The 22,276-nt window shown below is 38.2% G+C and overlaps 1 protein-coding gene across 1 annotated transcript in view; it reads left to right on the top strand.

The window, feature by feature from the left end:
* Positions 1-20,542, top strand: part of ANK2 (ankyrin 2) — a gene marked incomplete at both ends in the record, with an annotated part of 175,923 nt that extends 155,381 nt beyond the window's left edge. The window contains 11 exons of the mRNA XM_079534109.1: positions 6,785-6,859; positions 8,139-8,270; positions 8,763-8,909; positions 10,233-10,512; positions 12,219-12,483; positions 13,945-14,037; positions 14,488-14,571; positions 16,110-16,274; positions 18,140-18,322; positions 19,386-19,477; positions 20,359-20,542. Of these exons, the coding sequence (XP_079390235.1) occupies positions 6,785-6,859; positions 8,139-8,270; positions 8,763-8,909; positions 10,233-10,512; positions 12,219-12,483; positions 13,945-14,037; positions 14,488-14,571; positions 16,110-16,274; positions 18,140-18,322; positions 19,386-19,477; positions 20,359-20,542 (1,700 nt within the window). The remainder of the gene's footprint in view (positions 1-6,784; positions 6,860-8,138; positions 8,271-8,762; positions 8,910-10,232; positions 10,513-12,218; positions 12,484-13,944; positions 14,038-14,487; positions 14,572-16,109; positions 16,275-18,139; positions 18,323-19,385; positions 19,478-20,358) is intronic.
* Positions 20,543-22,276: the final 1,734 nt, after the last annotated feature.

The following is a 22,276-nucleotide window of genomic DNA, read 5'->3' as shown; positions in this document are numbered from 1 at the left end:
TTTGCAAAAGTCTCTTTCCAGACAAGAATTTGTAGAAGAAGAATGGGTCATTGTCAGTGACGAAGAAATTGAAGAGGCCAGAAGAAATGCTCCTGTAGAAGTCACTGAACCTATCTGTGTAGAAGTTAGAACAGACAAAGAAACAACAGAGACAGTAAAGAAAGACATGGCAGGAATGGTAGATTACCTTACTGAGGATTTAAACAAATATGTTTCTCTTCATGAGGTACAGCCACAAGCTTTACAAGAAGACATGGTGGAAGAGAAATTTGAAGCTGTAGTAATAAGCAGGGATTCTGAAAAAGAAGGACAAGAGTCTCCAACAACCGAAACACTAAGTCCACAAGAACAACATAAGCCAGCCTTAGAAATTAAAAAGCCAGTTAGAACAAAGTTAAGAGACAAGCACAAACAAAAGGAAGGCAAGATGCACAGTAGTGAACAACAACCAGGACTAATGAAGATCAGTTCAGATGAGTCTCCAAAGGAGGAACATGGCTTAACACCAGCAGCTGCTCCTGAAGCTAAAGCTGTATCCCCTGTCATAGAGGAAACCCCTATTGGCTCAATAAAAGATAAGGTTAAAGCTCTTCAGAAACGAGTGGAAGATGAACAAAAAATACGCTCTAAACTACCTGTCAGAATTCAAACAAGAGAAGGCACTGGTGAAAAGCCTTCTAAAAAAACAGTACCAGTCAAAAAAACAGTTGCACACAAAGCACAGCCTCCTGTTTCACCCTCTTCTAAGACAGAAAGACTTGAAGAGACCATGTCAGTTCGTGAGCTGATGAAAGCCTTCCAGTCAGGTCAAGACCCATCCAAGAATGTATCTGGACTGTTTGAGCACAAGTCTGTCAAACAAAAGCAACAACCCCCAGAGAAGGAAACAACACGGAGAAAAACAATTTCTTCACAAAGTGAAACAAAGCGAGTAACAAGCCACAAGACGGACAAACAGAAAGACAAGCAAAGCACAGTCTTAAAAGCAGAGAAAGAGCCACAGCCAAAGAAAGGAAGAATGCAAGTATCCACTGTTGATACTATTAAGAAAACTGTAGGCAAAGACCAAGTAAAACAGCAGAGCAGCAAAAAAACAACAGCGGAACCTCCCCCTCCGGTATTTGCTGATGAGAGTACCAAAGATTCAGCAGTTATAAAGGGCAAGACTTCTGACGACCACGGTGATACAGACTTTCAGATCAGCCCTGACAGGAAAACCTCAACAGATTTTTCTGATGTCATTAAAGAAGAACTTGAGGATAATGACAAATACCAACAATTCCGACATCTTTCAGTGACAGAGGAAGGCGAGCTTAACTTGGAGCAAGTACTGACCAGTCCCTTCAGTGTTGCTTTCCCTGCTGAGTATGTAAAAGATGGATTCCTTCCCGCTCTTTCTCTGCAAAGTGCTGCTTTTGATGGGAGCTCAGAGAGCCTCAAACATGAAGGTGTGGCTGATTCTCCAGGTAGCCTGCTTGATGGAACTCCTCAGATCAGTTCTGAGGAAAGTTATAAACATGAGGGTCTGGCAGAAACTCCAGAAACAAGCCCTGAAAGCCTTTCTTTCTCACCAAAGAAAACTGATGGGCAAATTGAAGAAGCTAAAGGAACAGATAGAGTACACACAACAGCAAAAACATGTTCTCCGAAGGAACTCTCACCAAAGGAAAATGGAAAAGGTATTACTGAAAAACAGCTAGATGCTGTTGCTGAGACTAGTGAGTCTCATTCTGACCATGTATCAGAAGAGCTTGTACCTACAGCCTCTGAAGAAGAGGCTGATAAAGAAAGTAGCTCAGCTTCCATTATGGAAGATATTATCAGGGATAAAGAATCCAGAACCACTCCACACTTAACTAATTCTTCTGAAACACATGACACTGCTTTAGAGAAAGAGAAAGATATAAGCTGTGAACACCGTGTTGTGGTTAGAAGCCCCCAAAAATTGGAACTTTCACTTGCTAGCCATGATAGTGAATGCTTTAGCCCAGTTGCAGATGACTCTTTGGCTATAAGTCATAAAGACTCACTGGAAGCAAGCCCCGTGCTAGAAGACAACTCATCACATAAAACGCCTGATTCTTTGGAGCCCAGTCCTATGAAAGAATCTCCTTGCCGTGATTCCCTTGAAAGTAGTCCTGTAGAACAAAAAGTGAAAGCTGGTATTTTGGGTCAGGGTCCTCTTCAGTCTATTCTTGGCAAAGGAGAAACTTGCCCAGAGCTGGCAACAGTACGTTCCAGGATCCTCCGTGACCCTGAGGGAAGTGCTGATGATGACAGTCTAGAGCAAACATCTCTCATGGAGAGTTCAGGGAAAAGTCCTCTTTCACCTGAAACTCCCAGTTCTGAAGAAATTAGCTATGAAATCACACCTAAAACAGCAGACTCACAGGCACTGTCAAATATACCAAAGTCAGCTGTGATCCCTGAAGTCAGTGAAGAACCTGAGGATGAATCAGAAAGTGAACCAAAGAAGAGATTTACCCCTGAAGAGGAGATGTTTAAAATGGTGACGAAAATCAAAACGTTTGATGAATTAGAGCAAGAAGCAAAGCAGAAGCGAGATTACAAAAGGGATTGTAAACAAGATGAATATTCTCTAATTGCTGACTCAGAAGTCGCATGTGAAACTGAAGAATCAAAATCAAAAACCGCAGAAGAAAAAGATATACCCATGGTGGTGATGTCTTCAGCTGAATCTAGAAAAAGTTCTTCCTCTTCAGAAAGTGAGCCAGAATTGACCCAGCTTAAAAAAGAAGCTGATTCAGGTCTCTTAATGGAACCTGTAATCCGAGTGCAGCCACCTTCACCATTACCATCTAGTATAGACTCCAGTTCTAGCCCTGAAGAAGCAGGTTTTCAACCCATTAATTCAAAACGGTGTTCTTCCAGGATGGGTGCAGTTACAGCAGAACAGGACAAACCAACAGAAGATGACAAAGATGAACCATATATCCTTGGAGGCAGCTGTAAGGCTTCCATGAGAAAATCGGGCATTTGTCATTCAGACGGTTGTGTATCAGCAGAAACTGATGAATCAAAATGTGATAGTACAGATGACAGTGAGATGGTTAGTCCTAATGCCCCAGTGACAAAATGTGAGGGTACACTGTGTCATTCCATTGGTGATTGCTCTCAGAAAGAAGATCACATCGATTCTTCAACGCTACACCAAGATGATATCAGTGAAAATGGTATCAAAAGCACTGTTTTTTTAACACACACAACTCTCACTACTAAAGGAATGGTGGCTGAGAAAGTAGATTATGGTTCTTGTGGACACAGTACCACTGAATTCTCTATACCACAAGATGGCAAACTGACTGAAGATGATCTCATTGAACATTGTGATTTTGCAAAAGTAGATGCAGATTTTGGCACACCTCAGAGAGATACTGAGGAACCCTTGTCAGAATATTCATCCCTTACCACAGAAACAGTGGAACCTGAAGGTTGTGTAGTGGACGCTGCTGAAAGTAGAGCTCCTCATATAGTAAGCCCTTATGAAAATGTGTCTTCTGAACATTTTTTTACTGATGGTGGTGAAAGTAAGGTAGGAACTGGTCAAAGCCTGCTATCTAGTGAAGACTGTTCTGTTGAAGAAACAAAAGATAAGACTGGTGAACCTTTGCTTAGCAGAGGCACAGGTAGTGAGTATCAACGTTCAGAGGAAGTGCAGATAGAAACAGAACTTAAAACTGAGGACATATTTCAGAAAACCTCACCGGGGTCTTCAGCGTCAGATTCCACAAAGTTAGTCAAATCTGCCCTTACAGATATAAGGGATGAAACAGAGAAATTTATCAGTCAAGTTGTTATTACCAAGACTGACGTAGATTCTGACACATGGAGTGACATACGTGAAGATGATGAAGCTTTTGAAGCTCGGGTAAAAGAAGAGGAACAAAAGATATTTGGGTTGATGGTAGACAGGCGATCACAAGGCACAACACCTGATACAACACCGGCCAGAACACCCACTGAAGAAGGGACACCACTGAGTGAACAAAATCCTTTTCTTTTCCAGGAAGGAAAGTTGTTTGAAATGACCAGAAGTGGAGCTATTGACATGACCAAAAGAAACTATCCAGATGAAAGTTTTCATTTCTTCCAAATGGGGCAGCAGCCTCAGGAAGAAGTTTCTTTATGTGAGGAAATTAAAGAAGCAGCAGAGGCAGAATCTTCTAAGCCAGAGAGCCCACCAGATCCGTTTTCACTTTCAGAATCAGAGGACCTCGATACACAAGGAAAAGATACACTGAATCGTTCACCCTCACCATCTGAGCCTTGTGATAAATCAGAAGAAATGACTGGTGAAGGCGTCAGCGTAGGCACTGCAAAAGCAGAGCTAAAATCCAGAATACCAATTAAAATGGGTATTTCAGCTTCTTCAAAATCACCAAAGAAAGAAACTGCTGCCTCTGAAGCTGAATCCCTCTTCACAGTGGAGACTGACATAGTCGATAGCAGTCAGGTGCCTTTCCCCATCTCTCCTGAGCAGTCTGTGGTAGAAGATGAGTTAGAATTTTCCAAAGTCACTAGATTTGTTTGTTCTGAAAAGGACGATGAGTCCCCAGACTCTTCACCAGAGGAACAGAGATCAGTGATAGAAATCCCTACTGCTTTAATGGAGAGAGTGCCTTCTTGTGAAAGCAAATCCAAAATCCCTGTAAGAACAGCTGCTGCTGCTGCATCACAATCATTGCAACAATCTGAAAATGAGAACCTTCCCACTGATGGCTTCCTAGACAGTCTGCAGTGTGAAGGAAAAGATGACCAAGCAAAACCAAAGTCTAAAATTCCTGTCAAATCAGCTTTGCAAAGAGCTGAACAGCAATCCACAGACACATCTGTCCACAAGCTAGAGTCATCCAAAGCTCTCAACATGACAAGCAAACTACCTACAAAACAAGATAGCCGAAGTAAATCTGAATCTGATGCAAGTATTCCCATGGACCCAAAGACCAAACGTTCAATAAAAGCTAGGAGTTATGCAGAGGCAGAAGCAGAGACCTGGGAGAGGGAGAGAGAGTTAAAGGTTGAGCTAGACTCAGATGAGGCAACAGCAGCAAGACCCAAGGTATTTTCATCACGAGTGCCAGTTAAAAGCAGGAGCACTACAACCTCCCACAGTGCTTTTAGTCCTACAAAAGAAAGTAAGGAACAATTTTTTGACCTGTATAAAAACTCCATAGAATTCTTTGAAGAAATTAGTGATGAAGCTTCTAAGTTAGTGGAAAGACTTACACAATCAGAAAGAGAACAAGAATTAGTTTCAGATGATGAAAGCAGTAGTGCCCTAGAAGTTTCAGTTATTGAAAACGTGCCATCCATTGAGACTCAGCAGTCAGTTCCTGAAGACATCTTTGACACCAGACCTATTTGGGATGAGTCTGTAGAGACTCAGATTGAACGTATACCTGATGACAATATCCATGACCATGCTGAAGGTATTTGCCAACGACTGGGATTCCCTGTGCGACGCATGTCATAAATTAAAACTTTTTGGTTTTTTGTTTTCTTTGGTGTGTGTGTATGTGTAAGTTTGTATAAATGTGTGTAAAGTATGCGGCATTTTCTTTTACGCTTTTGATGGTTAGTTGTGTTTGTGTTTTTGTTTGGTTGTTTTGTTTTGTTTTTTACCCCTATAAGATGTGTTTGTTATTTTGTGTTGTCTGTATTTTCTTATTTGTGGAATAATCTCAAGATTGCAAGTCATGAATGCTTATGGGAAGTGTTATTTTAATAAATAAAAACACTTCAAAAGACACATACTTACCATTAAACCAATACTTCAGGTCATGTACACTTTGACTTTTGGCTTTCCCTGGCCCTATTCTGACCAATTCTTATTAATAATGAAAATGTGGACATTGATTGAAACCATGATGGCAAATCTATTTTCTTTTGAATTTTTACTCAAACATGGAAAATTAGAATAATCAAGATTTTCTTGTTCTATTTTTGATCTCTCACGGAAATTCTACGTGTCATTAATAACTTTAGTACAAGTTGTAAGGTATTTGGTTTTTACTTGCACTGCTGTTGGGCAGCTGTGATAGGAATCCAGTAGCTAAAATGAAAAATGCATATTTCATTAACTTTAAGTCCTTTTCTGAATGGCGTATTTTGAAATCCATGTGTGTGTTCGGGGAAAATCAAAACTCAAATTCTGGCATCCTCAAATTAGCTTTGAGGATGGGAGAAATAGTTAAGTGTCACTGTTACTGGTGAATAAGCATCTGATTTTTCCTTGCCTTCGTTTTAACTATTTGTATCACTCTGTATTTGAAAGAGTCAAAGACATTTAAGTAAGTAATTTACTAACACAAACCATAGTATGAAATGTCAGATGGACACTTCGAACAGATTTTTCCCTACCACAGAAAAAAGCACAATTAGAAGCACCAGTCCAAATGAATTTTTCAGCCTTGGCATATACTAAGGAGGCGTGGTATATTATGGCTCTTGACTTAGTTAAAGTCTTAAGTGTTAGAATAAAATGCTTGGATAAAAATAGGATAGTAGGTATTTCAATCCTAATTTTTTACATGAAAGTCTGATTTTTAAATAAAAAAATTCTAGATAGTTCTATACTGTTGGAAAAATCATGCGAGAAGGCTGGAGATTTATAGACCTTACTTTAAGTACCCAATTGTAGCAGCCCGTCCACATTTAGATTAGACCAGTCAGAAAAAATGCTTCCCTCCTTGGGCTTATCACCTATAAGAAATGCTTTTTAATTTGTAAAAGACAACTTGTGGTTGTTCTTTTTGAACCTTAGATCAACAGGATGATCGGGAACGGACCGAGGAAAGACTGGCCCACATTGCGGATCACCTTGGATTCAGTTGGACAGGTAAAACACATGATCTATTCTAGAGAGAAACAGGGCAAGTATTCTTCAGAATTTTCATTTTTCTTTCAGATGATTATCCAAAGTCATTCCATAGAAATATTTCAGTAACATATAGGATCTAGATGGTCTGTCTAGTGGTTACCAAAATTCCTCCATCTTGTTAAGTAAGAAGTTGTAAGATGCAGAGCTAAGGACTCTGCATTTGTTGTGGCATCTCCAGAGGAAAAACTGTTAGGATGAGAAAAGTGACAAAGAATTGGCAGATATTACTCTTCATTTTCTTGCAAAGTGTAATGACTCTAAAAGATAAAGTGGCTGAAAGATAAATGAATAAACATCAGAAGGCCACTACAGCAAAAAGTTACATTAACTTATTTTCTGTGGAAATATGCTGAGGGAAAAGGGGAGAAAAGGGATGAGTTTGTAAGTCGCTTTAAGATAGCGTATTAATACTACTGGGAAAGAGCAGGATAACAGAGAATAAACTGTAGCTTTCTATCACTGAAAATTGGTCCAGAACGTTCACAAAGAAAGAGCTGTATAGAAATCTCCATGCTGTGTTAAACTGCAATCCTATGAAATATTCTAAAGGCTATACAGTTCCGAAAACAAAACTAGGAAAAAAAGTATGTTCATCAAAATAGATGTTAGTGTTTTATAGGATTTTTGAAGGGACGGAGTAGTATACTGCATAAATATTCCTGTTTCGAGGTATGATGAAGATTGATTATGGTAAAATGAGTGTGTCAAATGTTTCTTTGGGGCTACAAGACAGGTGACGAGACTGGGCTGCTGTCTGAGCCTGTGCTTAGTCAGAAGGATACTGTTTTATTTTTCTTCTGATGAAATAAGTCCAGGGGAGCAGTATGATCATGCCTTACTCTAGCCCTAAAAAAATGCCACTACTTGAAATGAATTCTTTCATTAGATTTTGGTCAAAGTTTCCAAAACGTTCAACATTTCAGGGGACATGAAACCAGTAAGCATAGTGCTGTGTTATGGTTTGGCCTGTAGTGCTGTGAGAACTGAGAACTCAGAATGGTACGCGCAAAAAAGAAAAGCTCCCACAGGCCCATAACCTCTAAGCATAACACATTATCTTTGTCTTGAACATCTTGTTTAACATTCTCTCTAAACATAAGACACAGTACGTAGAAGTAAAGAGAAATTAGTTTCAGAAAAGTTTGTAATCAACTTTGTTGCTGACAACTGTAAAATAGATGTAAGGTAAAGCGGGAAAAATAAAATACATCTTCACAGAAAAGGATTTCTTTTTCAGAGTTAGCAAGAGAACTGGATTTCACAGAAGAGCAAATTCACCAAATCAGGATTGAAAATCCTAATTCACTTCAAGACCAGAGCCATGCACTCCTCAAATATTGGCTTGAAAGGGATGGGAAACATGCAACAGGTTCATTATCAGTTATAGTACATATCTACTGTCTCCGCCGTGCAAGGTGACCTATGTGTGCTGTGAATCAGAAAGGGAAAATATGGGTAAAATTTAGGCAACAGAAAGAAGGGCTGCAGGTTGGGCTTTTTTCTTTTTTATAAAGTTTCTCTGTTTAACATGGCATGTCATAAGATTCTCAGTTAGAGAAAATGTTTAATTCTGTTTATTTGGAAAACAAGAAAGAACCTCTTCCAGCAAAGTAAGAATGGAAAAACACTGAGTCTTCTTTCTCCCTAAACAGAAAAAAGTATTTGTAGGAACTAAATCACTTTGAAAGAAGAAACAAGATTACTGGTAATGTTTGTATGCAGCCTTTCAGTAAAACTTAGATTTTTATATACAAATTCTTCTAAATTGTTATCCTACATACATATTTCAAATGGAAAATAGAAGGGAGAGAGCCCTGGGAGATTCTTAACTCAGCTATCTGATGTCATTCTAATCCCACAGATACAAGCCTTACTCAATGTCTTACTAAAATCAACCGAATGGATATTGTTCACCTAATGGAGACCAGTGGCATTGACTCAATGCAGGTCCATGGCACTCGCACATATGCAGAAATTGAACAAACAATAGGATTGGACCACAGTGAAGGTAAAATGTTCTGATACAGTCACAGACTGCCCAGGTTGTGACCCTGTTCTGAGAGGTCTGACTAGAATAATCTGTTCACTGTTGTGACTGAGCACTAGAATCTAATTTTGAAATCACAGTGTGTGTGAATGGAAGCGTGACATCACACAGGTCACTATTTCACTGGGTATAAAATTTTTGCATCAGCTGATTCATATAAGGAAAATAAGAGAATGTTATCAGAAAGTACTGCAAATACTTGGGTCCAGTTTATTTTTTTGCCTATACAGTTGCTCTCTTAGAAGTTAAGAAGGTTGCGTTAATCTTGGTGAAATCTTTGTAAAAAGGAGATATGCAAGATATTGTTTGTAATTCTGCTACAATGCTGTTGGAATACTTGAGTTTACAAGTTCCATTTAAATCAATACACTAATAGAAACATCTTAAAATTGCATGAAGAAAAATCCTCTGTTTTCAAGTGATACTTTTGCACCCTTAGTGTTAAACGAGTAGCTCAGGAAAGTATTAGACAGCTGCAGACGTTCCATCTTTATGTAGATGATGTAGGAATAGCTCATATTTGCTGTATTTAGCATTCAACTATAACAACTTGTTAGTTTAAAAATGTTAACCTCCATACCTTCTTAAATTCTGTACAGATAGCTATACTTTCCACCAAGCTATTCTTTGGACTTCAGTTGGTTCCTAGTGATCATGGCTAGTGAAAAACAAGAGCTCAGACGCTAACAAACGAGTGTGTATCAGTTGTCTGCTAGATACAAATGAACATGTTATTTTACTACTTCTGCAGGATTAGAGAATGTTTTTTTTAATTTTAAATGTGCTTTGAAACATTCATTTAGCTAGTCCTTGCACCTTGCACCGTATGCACTTTTTCCCCCTCAGACTTGCAAAGTAATTATTTTTGCAGCTATACAAGCTAAGAACTTCTGTAAGTTTTTTTTTGTTTGTTTGTTTTCCTGTAAACAGCTACATGAAGGATGGGTAAAAAAAACAGTCACTAAAACCTCTTTCAGTCTATGGGAGAAAAAGCTGTTGCAAATCTCCCACACTTCAAAGTGCCTGAGATTGAATGGTGTAGATAAATTTCTGTGTAGATTCTATTTTGCCTGTTACTGTGAAGATTCAGCATTGGGTAATTCCAATGGTAATCCAGTGATCCTTCTCCCGCTTAGAGAGGTTATACCCTCTACCACTTGAAACTTCTAAAATTTTCAGGTCATTTGGTTGTTTCACGGATTTTAAATGCACATGGAGAATTAGAATGACTTTCTGTACTCTAAGGAGACTTGTAAATGACATTTCTCGTTTCTTTTTTTAAAGGGTTTTCCGTACTGCAAGAAGAACTGTACAGTTCAAGACATAAGCTGGAAGAACGCCACAGAATGTCTAAAGACAGTGATCCAATGGAACACCCTCCCATTGTTTCTGAGGAAGATGTATCTGTCAGTTATTCTCCTTTTCAGGACAGTACTCCTAGGAGTGAGGCAGAGCTAACAATGGCTGAGCTCCTAAGGCAAACACACAAAGAACAAGTGGAAGCTGAATTCTCAGGGAAACCCCACAGTGTGGTAGAAACAACATCTTCACAACATGAATATTTGTAAGTGTTGAAAGATGACGGTGAATCTTACGTAGAATGCATTCTCTCTTCTCTGTGTGATATGAAGATTTTAACATTTGGATTCAGTAGAATTTTCCTTCAGTTTTGCTCACAAGTTCAGTAGTTTCTTCTGTAAGTTTCCATTTTTGATCCATGTGAAAGAAGCCTTCAGGACTGGGAGAGAAAGTTGGTCCTTTGCATTGATTATGAAGAAATAAGCTAGTTCAATGCATTGAAAGAAAAGAGGTACTTCAAACATTTTCCCTAACAAAGAGTATTTTTCATGTTAGATGGCAGGTAAATAATATTAGAGAATCCTTTCTTCAACTTCAGGATGTTTTTCAGTTGAGGCAAAAATTTAGCTAACATGATCATTAATTAAAAAGTTCCTAATTACATAATAACAACTAGATTAAAAGCCAATCTGCAAATCTCAGATGGCTAAAGGAACAGAAGGAGGGCTTTACATGGACAAGGCAAAAGTACTTAAAGGAACAACACATAATAGACTTAGATGACCTGTGTAACATAGCTTTCAATCCTGAATCAGCTTTGTCAGTGAAGTTGGTTTCATTTGGAAAGGAACCTGAAAAAGTTTCTTTCTTCCCACTGTCACTAATCTTGTGTTCACAGTGATAACACTACAGGGTTGACTCAGGTGTTCGTGGGCTAGCAAAATGAAAGATTTCCTTCCAAAGTGATTTTCCTAAGAGCAGTTAGCTTTGATATGGATAGCAGCTATCACAGATTGTAGAAAAGCTAGAGAAGACTTCACTGCAAATACTAACAGCTGATAGAAATATTATTTGTATATTTTGTCTATTTATTTGTATTTAAGGAATCCTTGTTCTGAATGTACAGAAAGCTACTCTTATTTCCAAGATAAAATATTTTGAGACAATATTACCAACACTAAAATGAAAGTAGCAATGACAGGAAAATTTCTAAACCTCATGTCTAGTTTGAACTACAAGAAAAAAAAAAGGGCTAGATATAAACAGCTTACAAGGAACAGCTTTTTAAGTACAGAAAGCTTTTGTTAGAAAAAGTATTTTGCAATACAACATTTAGCCCAATAAATGGGGGAAAAAGACTGGATCGATACTGTTTAACTTGTACTACAATGAAATCTTTTCTTTCTTCAGAACACACATTTTTGGAGAGCAGCAGCTGAGGGGCTTACAATAGATTGTTGAAGCCCAACTTGTATCAGGAAAAAAACAAGACATAACTCATGCAAGTTATTCTGTCACTGCTATTGTTACTGTTATTTAGTCATGAGTTATGGTGATGGACTAAGATATAACATAGATATAGATAGATAACTAAGATAATTTTTCTTTTAGCATTGTACATGAAAAGAAAGCCTCAAAACATGATTCTAGGCAGTGGAACAGTTAATATTTGCATAGCCTGCATAAATTAAAAGTGGGGTCACCCTGGCAGCAGAGTTGGACAAAGATTTTGTGATAAAGCTCAATTACATTGATTAACATCTGAAGACACAATTCACCTACATGCAGCAGAAAATTACTGCATGTACATGATGTTTTAAGATATGCATCTGTATTTACTGCCAAGGAGTATCTGTTATTTCTAGTCTTTGCTAGATAGCATAACAGTATTTAATCAGTGCATACATGTTCATTTATGGAAGTTGGAAAGGACTGCATTGCAGTTATTTTCCTCGAACCTTTAATTTGCAGTGTCACAACTCCAGGAACAGAGCAGACAGCAGCAAGTGATACATCTGCACACTTCAGTGCAACAAAGGAAGGGAGAGAAAAAACATCCCCACAACCCTCATCATCTGCTCAGAGAGGTGGTTCTCCCATCATCCAAGAGCCTGAAGAGCTCCATCTCCATCAGGATGACCTCCCTCCAAGGAGAACTAGTCTAGTGATAGTGGAGTCAATTGATGATCAACCAGAAAAGCTTGGAAGTGGCTATGAGGAGGAATCTTTAGAAAAGGTAAATACCAACTTTTCCTCAATTGGCACAGAAGCACAAGTTTTATGTCTGGTTCATTCCATAAGATGGGAATATTTACAGACAGTTACAGACAGCCTAATTAATCTGTCTGCAAATGAGCTGTTTCCCCTTCCTCGCTGGTTATGAGAACATTTTAATCATTTAAATCCTTTGTATAGAGGTTTGAAAACAAAAGCAAAACCAAAATCCTGAAATCTGAACTGTAATTCAGATTTTGCTTCCCCTACCTGTCCTTTGGTGTGTGGCATTTATGCCACGCATGTGAGAAAGAATTACATGGTGCTTGTAAGACGTACAGACACAGACCACATAGAAGTTAAAGCTGAAAAATATATGTAACAAGATAAAGCTTAAGAAAGGCAAGAGCATTGTGAAGAAAGTCATTGAAAGAATTGTAAACTTAGTGAGATGAAAAAAAGAATATGACAGCAGGATGTGCATTAGAGAAGACTAAAGATGTACTGGAAGAAAAGACCTTGCTGTTTATATAGCCTACAAGCAGTAAAAAGAGAGACAAAGGATGGAAGATAAAAACAAGAAGTATCTGAGGTAGGTCTGTCTGCGGCAGAAGAAGGAACATTCTTGCACATTTGGTTAGGAGAAGTCCAAGGGGAATAAAGGAGAGCATCTGCATGGCTTTCAGTGAAGAAATTATATTATTTGTCAGCTTCAGGTTTCTGCAGGAAAGGCTGCCCTCAACTATAACATACTACTTATTCACTATTGTAACCTCCATCTCCCCCCAGTCTACACTGCCTCTTGCACCTTATTTATTCTCTCACTTATGCTTTTTATTTTTTATGCTTTCCGAGTATTTCTTTTCAGCTTCTCTTTCTCTTTTCATCTCTTCATTTAAATTTTGAATTCTTTCCTGTGCAGGACACTCGCAACTAATTTTTCTTGGATCTCTCTGGTGCCAGAACTGTTGATATATTATACTGTCTTATATTGAATACTGTTTAGTCTTACTGTCTATATACTGTCATCACAGTATATATGTCTATATACTGTGCTATGCACTTCTAAGGATGAAGGATTAAGAGGTTTTCATATGATTTTCTGTGCAATACAGAATCTGTATGCAATACACATGAATTCCAGAGATGGTGGTAGTAACACAGTCTAGTTCAACTCAGCCACGTCATGTGACATATTTCAGGTTTGTCTCTGGCAACCTTAAGAGCACCAAGACTACTAAGAGCATCTTACCATTAGTACCATACCTTCTTTTCAATATGCTAATGAATAGCTAACTTACAGTTAAGTGGCAAAGCTTCCCTCCAGTTCTTGTGTAAATGTTTCATAGGTTAAAGACAGTTAAGAGGCCAAAATCCTTAAAGCAAACATTTTGAGAAGATGATTTTAGATAAAAACAAGACAGAGCCTATAAACACTGCTAATGCTGCATACAACAGAGCACTGTTTCCATGCTTCCAATAGGAGTTAGCAGAGGAGTTAGGTGAGCTGGAAACCAGCTCAGATGAGGACGAGATGGTAACTACCAGAGTCGTTCGTCGCCGGGTGATTATTCAGGTACTAAGTGTGGAATGACTGCATAAGCCAATGGTGACTAAGGCCAGGGTAACACCTTTAGGAGTGATGCTGAGACAACCACTTGGCTGGTATTGCAACTGAAGCTGGAACGCTCCTGAATAATGCATGATCATTACATAAATAATTCTAATACCTTTTCAAGAAAAGAGGATCATAGCAATACCTTTTCTAACACAACTCTAAATGCCATTAAACACTTCAGCAGGAGGACAAAGTCTTTATTCAGCCCAATCCACAACACCATCAACTAACACGTATTTGCCTGTTGTGGTACAGCTTTTCTTTGCATGTTTTTAGATACTTATTTGCAGAATAACAAATTCTAATATTTCTAAATTTTTGAATTCTAACTGATTTTAAAGTTGCTTATTTGAAAAAATTACCTGCATTAAGGCACTGCTTCATGAAAATTTGTTCTTTGTCATACAGGCCGATAGTATGCCTGAAATGCCACCAGAAACAGTCACAGAAGAACAATACACAGATGAACATGGCCACACAGTGGTAAAGAAGGTATTATCAGTTACACCCCTTGCTACCTTCTTACTGTCCTATAAAATGATGATAAATCCACATATATCCCCAAATTTCTTCTGTGAAGGTACATCATTTTTATAAATTAAGCAAAAAGTACAACAGAAGTTCTGTTCACGAGAGATTCCAAAATATGAGGATTTATTTTGGTTTACAAGATCATTGTGTTTTATAATTCATAACTTGATGTACTTTATTTTCTCACTTAAATCCATATAGACCTCAATTTATGAGAAAAAGTTTTCTAATAAAACAAACTACTGCAACAACAACAGAACCAAACAATTTTATCTAAGAGCATAAGTATACCCATATTAATGAAACTAATGGAAGGCTAGAACCACAAATCACCTAAACTCAGACTTTAGCCCCTTGAAATTTGTACTCAGCTGTGCCCAGAGTTTCCTAATTGTGTAGCTGTACATACAGTTAAACTTTTCTCTGTTCTCTGTGCCATAAATGATTTGTGTGATTGCCTCATAAGTATTTTCAGAGCTTGCTTATAAAATTTAATTTTGAACAGAATGGAAATGGAATAGGAATTTCTATACTCCTTGCTTTACCTAACAGTTCAGTACTTAGACAATTGGTCTAGGACACAGCAAACTTCTCTGCTGTTTCCTAATAAAATATCATAGACACTCAGCTGGATAGTATCTCTCTAGAAGCTGTTCGAAATAATTTTAAAATAAAACAACCTGCCACACTCCCTCTTCCCTCAGACAAATATTTCCAGGCTTAGGTGAGTATACTTTGACTTTATTCTTTTGGCTGCATCTGGCTGAGCCTGGGCAAGTATTACCTTCACTTCTTACACAAACAATCTGATCGACCTTCGTTTCAAATAAGCTGTTGGATAGAGCAAGATGTAACTACTTGATGCCATCTCATCAAAAGGGGTGGGGAAAATATGAGAATGTCCAGCTAAAGATGCATAGCTGCCCTCCTGAGAGATTTATCTCATCTGCAACCCTGTTTTTCTTTTCTGCTCCTCTTTGTGTGGTTTGACAACACCTAGAAAACTTAAGCGTCAGATTAAGCAGGTTAATTGTAGGTCACTAGTGCAGAGCAGCAGTTGGTACTATGATTGAATTATCACTGTAATGACCAAGTCACTCTATAGTTCTTGATACAGTACTTGATAGCTAAGCTCTTAGTTACAGAAGCCTTTTTATTGGTGTTAAGATACTTTTGAAAGTGACTATACCAATGCATTAGGTTTAAGTTACTGATACATTCTTTGCTTTGAAGATGCTAAACAAACAAAACAGTTTGAAAATGGCTTTTAGCAGTTGTGCAATTTGCAGACAATGTTCTGAGATGCTATACCGTTTTAGCAAGTCATTCTAATATGTGTTGTTGTAAGTGTATTTGTATCTTCAATTCACTTGTGAAGTAAATTTATGGAATTTAAGGAAAAAAATGCCTTTTGACTAGAGCATGCTATTTAGAGAATAAGAATAAATTATCTATTGCTGTTAATTCTTTTGGGACAAAGCTCTATTTCATTCCTTCAGGTAACTAGAAAGATCATCCGGCGATATGTTTCTCCAGATGGCACTGAAAAACAAGACATCATTATGCAAGGAACACCTCAAAAACCTGTCACAGTTGAAGAAGGAGATGGCTATTCCAAAGTTGTAAAACGAGTTGTGCTGAAGAGTGACAGTGAGCAGTCAGAGGTGAGATCTACTTTGCTTATCGTGGTACAGAAGTGCAGTAAACCTTGTAAGAGCACAAGTAGCATTAGTATCATTTAGTATCATTGAATCATTTGCATTGGAAGGGTCTTTTAAAGATCATCTAGTCCAACTGCCTTATAATGAACAGGAACACTTACAACTCCATCAAGTACTCAGAGCCCCTCCAGCCTGACCTTGAACAGGGAGTCCACCACCCTTATGAGCAACCTGTGCCACTGCCTCACCCCCCTCACTGTAAAACATTTCTTCCTCATATCCAGTCTAAACCTTCCCTCTTTTAGTTTGAAGCTATTTCACTTTGTCCTGCCACCACAGATTCTGCCAAAGAGTCTGTCCCCTTCTTTCTTACAGCCCCTTCAGATACCGAAAGGCTGCTCTCAGGTCTCCCCAGTGCTGCCTACTTCTCCAAGCTGAACAGCCCCAGCTCTCTCAGCCTGTTCTAGTAAGGGAGTTCCATCACTGTGATCATTTTTGTGGCTCTCCTCTGGACACAGGTTCAGAGTGGCAATAACATTCAGTTCTGGATGATTTTGAGAAGTTCTCTTGCAGATGAAAATGCCTCCAAAAAAAAGAAAAGGATGGAGGAAGGGGACAGCTTTCTTTGAAAACAAGTCAAGATAGAAATTCTATAATTTATGTGAAATACTAATCTCAAAGAAAGCAGTTTTGTACTAAGTTGACACATAGATAAATGGAAAATATTTGCTATTATGTCTCTTACTCTAATAAGGCAATTAGTGAATACTGAAGTTAAATGATCTGATATTCTCCAAATTTCTGCAACTAAGCCAGCCTATGACTATACCATTGCATTAGGTTTAAGTTACTGATACATTCTTTGCTTCGAAGATTTTTGTTTTGCTAAACAAAAGGGTTACTTTTATGCAAACTGTTTCAAGGCCAGGTAGTTGGAAAAAAAACAAAAAAAAAAAAAACAAAAAAAAAACAACCTGAAAAGGTTCTCAGCTTATTTTCTCCTGCTTTAGATCACCATGCAGCCCTGTAGACACACTAGCACAGTTAAGGTAGCAACAGAGTGGCAGGAGCTGGGAGGGGCAGGAGTGGCAGGGATTGATTTCAGTAGTACTGCACTTGAAAGCAACATTTAACAAATGATCATTAGAAAAGCTAAGAATGTGATCAGTGTTCTCTTTCACCAGAATTAATCATCATAATTAATTCCCTAGGAATTAGTAATTCCTTAGGACTAAGGTAACAGAAAAAGTAATTTATTTTAGTTAGCTTAGCATACTATAGAACTACTCCTTGTCCTGTGGATATAAACTAAATTTATATTTTGCCAAACAATCATATTTTTCACTTCCATCTGGTATTCTGAAATTCCAGTCTATGCTCCTGTGAGTTCCTTGGTTTATGTAAGTGTTGGTCATCTCTCAGATTACGGTAACTTTATGATACGGACTGATACCAATACTACGTGAGTGAATACAGCAAGGATTTGCAGCAGGAGGCCCACTTGTTAATTGGTGTTATTCCACTCACCTTGGAACAAACAAGCCAGTATGGCAGCCTGTGGTGTGGTAGAAGGCACCCTTAACCTAGTACAGGTTCCAGCAGTAGTTTTTTACCCTATTACCATAAAATTTCCTAATAGAACAAATTATTCAGGGCTATTCCTGCTGCCTGAACAGGTACATATTTATAACATCTTTTCCAGAGTTATCAAAAAGGTCATAAAAATGTACACTGGTAATGTAGAAAGTAAAACATTTCTTGTTCTCTAGGCAATGATTAAGAAACAATGGTAGAAGAACTAAAAGCTTAGCTAGCTAGTATCTGTTATGTAAATCATATCCAACCTGATCAATTTTCTAACCTTCCAGGTGACTTTGTCTGAACCTGGTGTTTTGCCCAGTGCCTCCAATTTCCAGTCTGAGCCAGTGGAAGGCCGCAAGGTCAGCAAAGTCATAAAGACTACTGTAGTGCAAGGAGAGAGAATGGAGAAACACCTGGGGGATGCGAGCTTAGCTACTGATCTTCCGTCAGCCAAAGAGGACTTTGAAGAGGTAAGAATACCTTTCTCATGTAACTATTAAACCAGGCCAGATTATTTCACTGAAAGTTTTGGTGGTGCAGTATCAAGCTCAACCACTAAGTACAAACCTCAGTTGTTACACTTGACCATGCTATGAAAAGCTTTTATTTAAAAGATTATATATTTACGGGTAGAGTCTACAATTACAGAATTAACTGTGAAACATTAAGATTCCTGGAAAAATAAAAAATGAAAGCAATCCATGGAGCATTTAAGTTGATGGAAATGTTTTGTGTGGTTACTCTTCAAGCTTTAAGTTCATTCACACATTACCCCTTATGTTGCCGATTTTGGTAATCAACACTGTTAATTCTACTCTCCAGATAAACTGCTGTATCACAACTACTACTTCTTTTGTCCATGAAGAAATGCTACCAAGCTAATTAGCACCTTTTTTTTGTACTTCTGATCAGGTTAAACATTTCAGTAATAGAAAAGTGCAGGAAGATGGCAAGAGCCAAAAAGCTGTTATGCCCAGAACAAAGAAAAACCCACATCCAGCCAAAAGGAAATAAAAATGCTGCCTTTCTAATTTTTTATTTTACTTTCTGTGAAGTATTAGTAACAAGATACTTGCTGAAACACCTTGCCAAACTCAATTCCCTGTTTCTTCCATTTCAGAAGTATCCCCCATCTATTTCTGTGCATGCCTGTCTATTTATTGCTAGCTCTCAGAGCAGGCAGCTCAGACTGACAGGTAGAAAGTGTATAAAAGCATGAATATTTCCTGCAACAGGAAAGGGTTGCTGTATCAGTTGTTGTAAGCAGATGATGTAGTGCTCCAAGGCCCTGATTTGAACATTCTCAAACTTGAAAAAAAAAAAAAAAAAAGTTCTAAGACATATTTCAGTAAAACTCTCAAAAGTGTGAAACTATCCTACATAAGAAATTGTAACCAATCTGTACAGAGGAAAAGTTGTAAGGAGTTCACCATTCAGCTTTGATTGTATGAGGTACTCAAGCATGAAGAACAATTACTTTCTGTCCTAGCTTTCTGTCTATGTTTTAATTGGAAGTTTATGTTTTAATTTGAGGCTTTGAGCTATACAGGCAACCAAATTAAAATCCAACTCCCTGCGTTAGTAGAAAAGGAGATCATGAAAGAGGATGGATCAATTATTAAAAGGTTTGGCTTGACATGGCAGTGAACTGCTACCAGAAAAAAATTAACAAACTCACTCTGAATGTAAGCGAATTTAAGTGTGCCTGAAGTGAAGCCACTGACAGCACGTGACTATTTATTTGCGAAGCTACTAAACGTTACTACTAACATTGTGTTACAGGAAGGGAAGTGTGCACTAGGAAGGCCTTGCAAATAGTTGAAAGTGCTCAGTAAAAAAAAGGATGTGGTGGCTTGGCAAGAGTATTTGGCTTCCCATGGTCCTCTCTCAAGGACTCTGATCAGAAAGCAGGCTTTTGGTAAAAGCTAACGGAGACATGCATTTGCCTAGATCTGGAAGAGGCTCAGTGACATTTATGGTTCTGGCTAGCAGAGCAAAGCTATTTCCAATGGGGTGAGAGAATAAACAGTGAAAAGAGTGTAAGTCCTAGAATGCCACAAATACAGTTTTATTGACTTAAGGAAGACTTGCATGCATTCAAGAAATTGTTAGCTTAAGAAGCTGAAAATACCATGAAGGAGCTTTAAGTATAAGACAACTTTGTAAGTTGACATTAAATACAGCAAGGAGGGATGTCCTGTGCGAATGTCTTGTGTTGCATATCCCTGTACTACAGAACATTTTTGCTGAGCATCTACAACTGTATGCTTAATAAGCATGAAGAAATGAGCTGCTTACATTATGAAAGCCAGTTAAAGCTGTGGTGTGTGTTCTATTCAGAATGAATAAAGAACATCTGACCTTAGTTTAAATTGCCAGCTACAATTACTCTGATTTCACTTTTAAACAACAGCAAAAAACCCCTAAGCCTCCAGCTGTAGGGGAGCATGTTTTAAAGCCTTCAGAAACTACGGGCTATGAATGCTTTCTCGTTCTCTCTCTTCAGGACAACACTAAGTAAAGCCAGCACACAGAAGAGGACTGTGATGAAGGATCGGTATGGAAAACATGTTCACATAGAAGAGCTGGATGACACACCAGAAGCACTACCACAGGATGACCTCCAGCATGACCTTCAGCAGCTTCTTAGACACTTCTGCAAAGAGGATTGGAAACAAGATGCAAAATAAGAAGCTGCCACCCCTCAACAACAACATGTCCATCCAGTACACAGCATTCATCTTTTCTAGGTGTAGACATTATGACCTACGTAATCACTGGAAGACACTGCCATTTCTACTTGTGCAGATGCAGTGAATTCATTTTCTCCCCTGTATTTGATTTTGGGTTTTTGTTATTTTTTACCCTGTAAGCTAATTTGTGACCAAAGATAGCATCCTTCATTTGGGATGATTTATCCACCGAATTGTCGTCTTTGTGCTGTACTGGGACCTTGTTAGCATCGCCACTTGTTGCCGGTCCTTTGCTTCTGCACTAGCTTCACAAAACTGCATTTGTCAAGCCAACTTCATCTACAGGCCTCTTCAAGTGACTATGTACAGGCACCATGAAAAAAGGGAGTTAATATGTAAACTGTATATAGCAAGAGTATTTGGACTTACTTATGAGACTGCAGAAAACACACTGCCTACGAATACTATTAGTGTCGTGGATTACAAGGTTTGTTGACACTGGTGAACAATGGAAAAAGTAACATTAACATGATCAACTGCGAACACTGACTGAGGAGGAAGCACTGCAGATCTACTGCATCCATAAGACTTCCAGTTTAGGGATCTATTATTATAGTTAAAGGCTCTAAGAGTCAGGCTAAAAACCTGGAAATTCAGCTGTTCTCATGAAGTAAGAGCTGATGGTGGCCATTGATACTTTTAAGACCTTTGGACAGCCACTTCAAGATTTCCAGAAAAGAAAAAAAATAATTAAAAATATCCAATTAGGTAACCAACTTGCTAGCAGCTATATCTATGGCACATTTGCATACGGTATTAAAATCTTTTAGATCTGGACATGTGGCAGGGTGTATTAAACAATTATAACTACAGTAGTTTCCTGTTTTCATCACTGCTTTAGCAAACCACATTGTCCTACTGGCCACTGCACTGTAGATAACTATGGGAGAAAGACTTACACTATATGAAAAGAATAATTAATTCACCATGTTTTAATCAAGACTGCCTCTTATCAGATACATGCATGTGGCATTTGAAGGTCAAAACCAAACCTCCTGTAATTGTGTCAACCTACTCTAGCCCTCCAAGCACTGAGCGAGCAGTTTTTATCTTTCAAATGTTTTTTAAAGAGAAAGTGCTCACTATCCTCGAAAGCCAGTTTCTGTTCATATTTTGTTACCTATTATATATAATATATATTTCTAAATCTACCCTCTGAAAAAATCACGATAGCATGTATGCACTTTTACTTTAAAAAAGGGAACAAAGACCTGCCATATTTGGTATTCTATACCTTAACATTTAAAGGTGAGCACTCTGCAGCATTTTAGAATATATTACACCTGCAAACACACTAAAGGTTTTTGAACAGCTGTTTGATTTTTTTAATAGCATACTCAAGAACAGATTAAAAACAAATAAATACTCTCCTTTAAGATTAATGCTTTTTCCAAGCTTACCTGGCCTTCTATGATTATGGTTTGGGTTTGTGACTCACTCAGTGCTCAGAATAAGGAAGGGCACTTCTCATTAAAGTACCGATGCCAAAAGCATGAGCACATCTTGGGAGCTGAGGCTTCCAGCAGACAAAGCAACCTGAGGTGCCATGCTAACACTTTTTTTGGCAGGCAGGCAGAAAAAAAAAAGTGTTTTGGCAGCCAAAATGAATGAGACCCTTGATGAAACATTTCATGATACATCGATGGCTTTCTTATTGTCAAAGCACAGGAT

The sequence above is a fragment of the Tetrao urogallus genome, assembly GCF_951394365.1.
Source record: "Tetrao urogallus genome assembly, chromosome: 4".
NCBI classification, from domain to species: domain Eukaryota; kingdom Metazoa; phylum Chordata; class Aves; order Galliformes; family Phasianidae; genus Tetrao; species Tetrao urogallus.
Note: the sequence above shows the minus strand (reverse complement) of the source record. Positions and strands in the feature narration are given on the sequence as shown.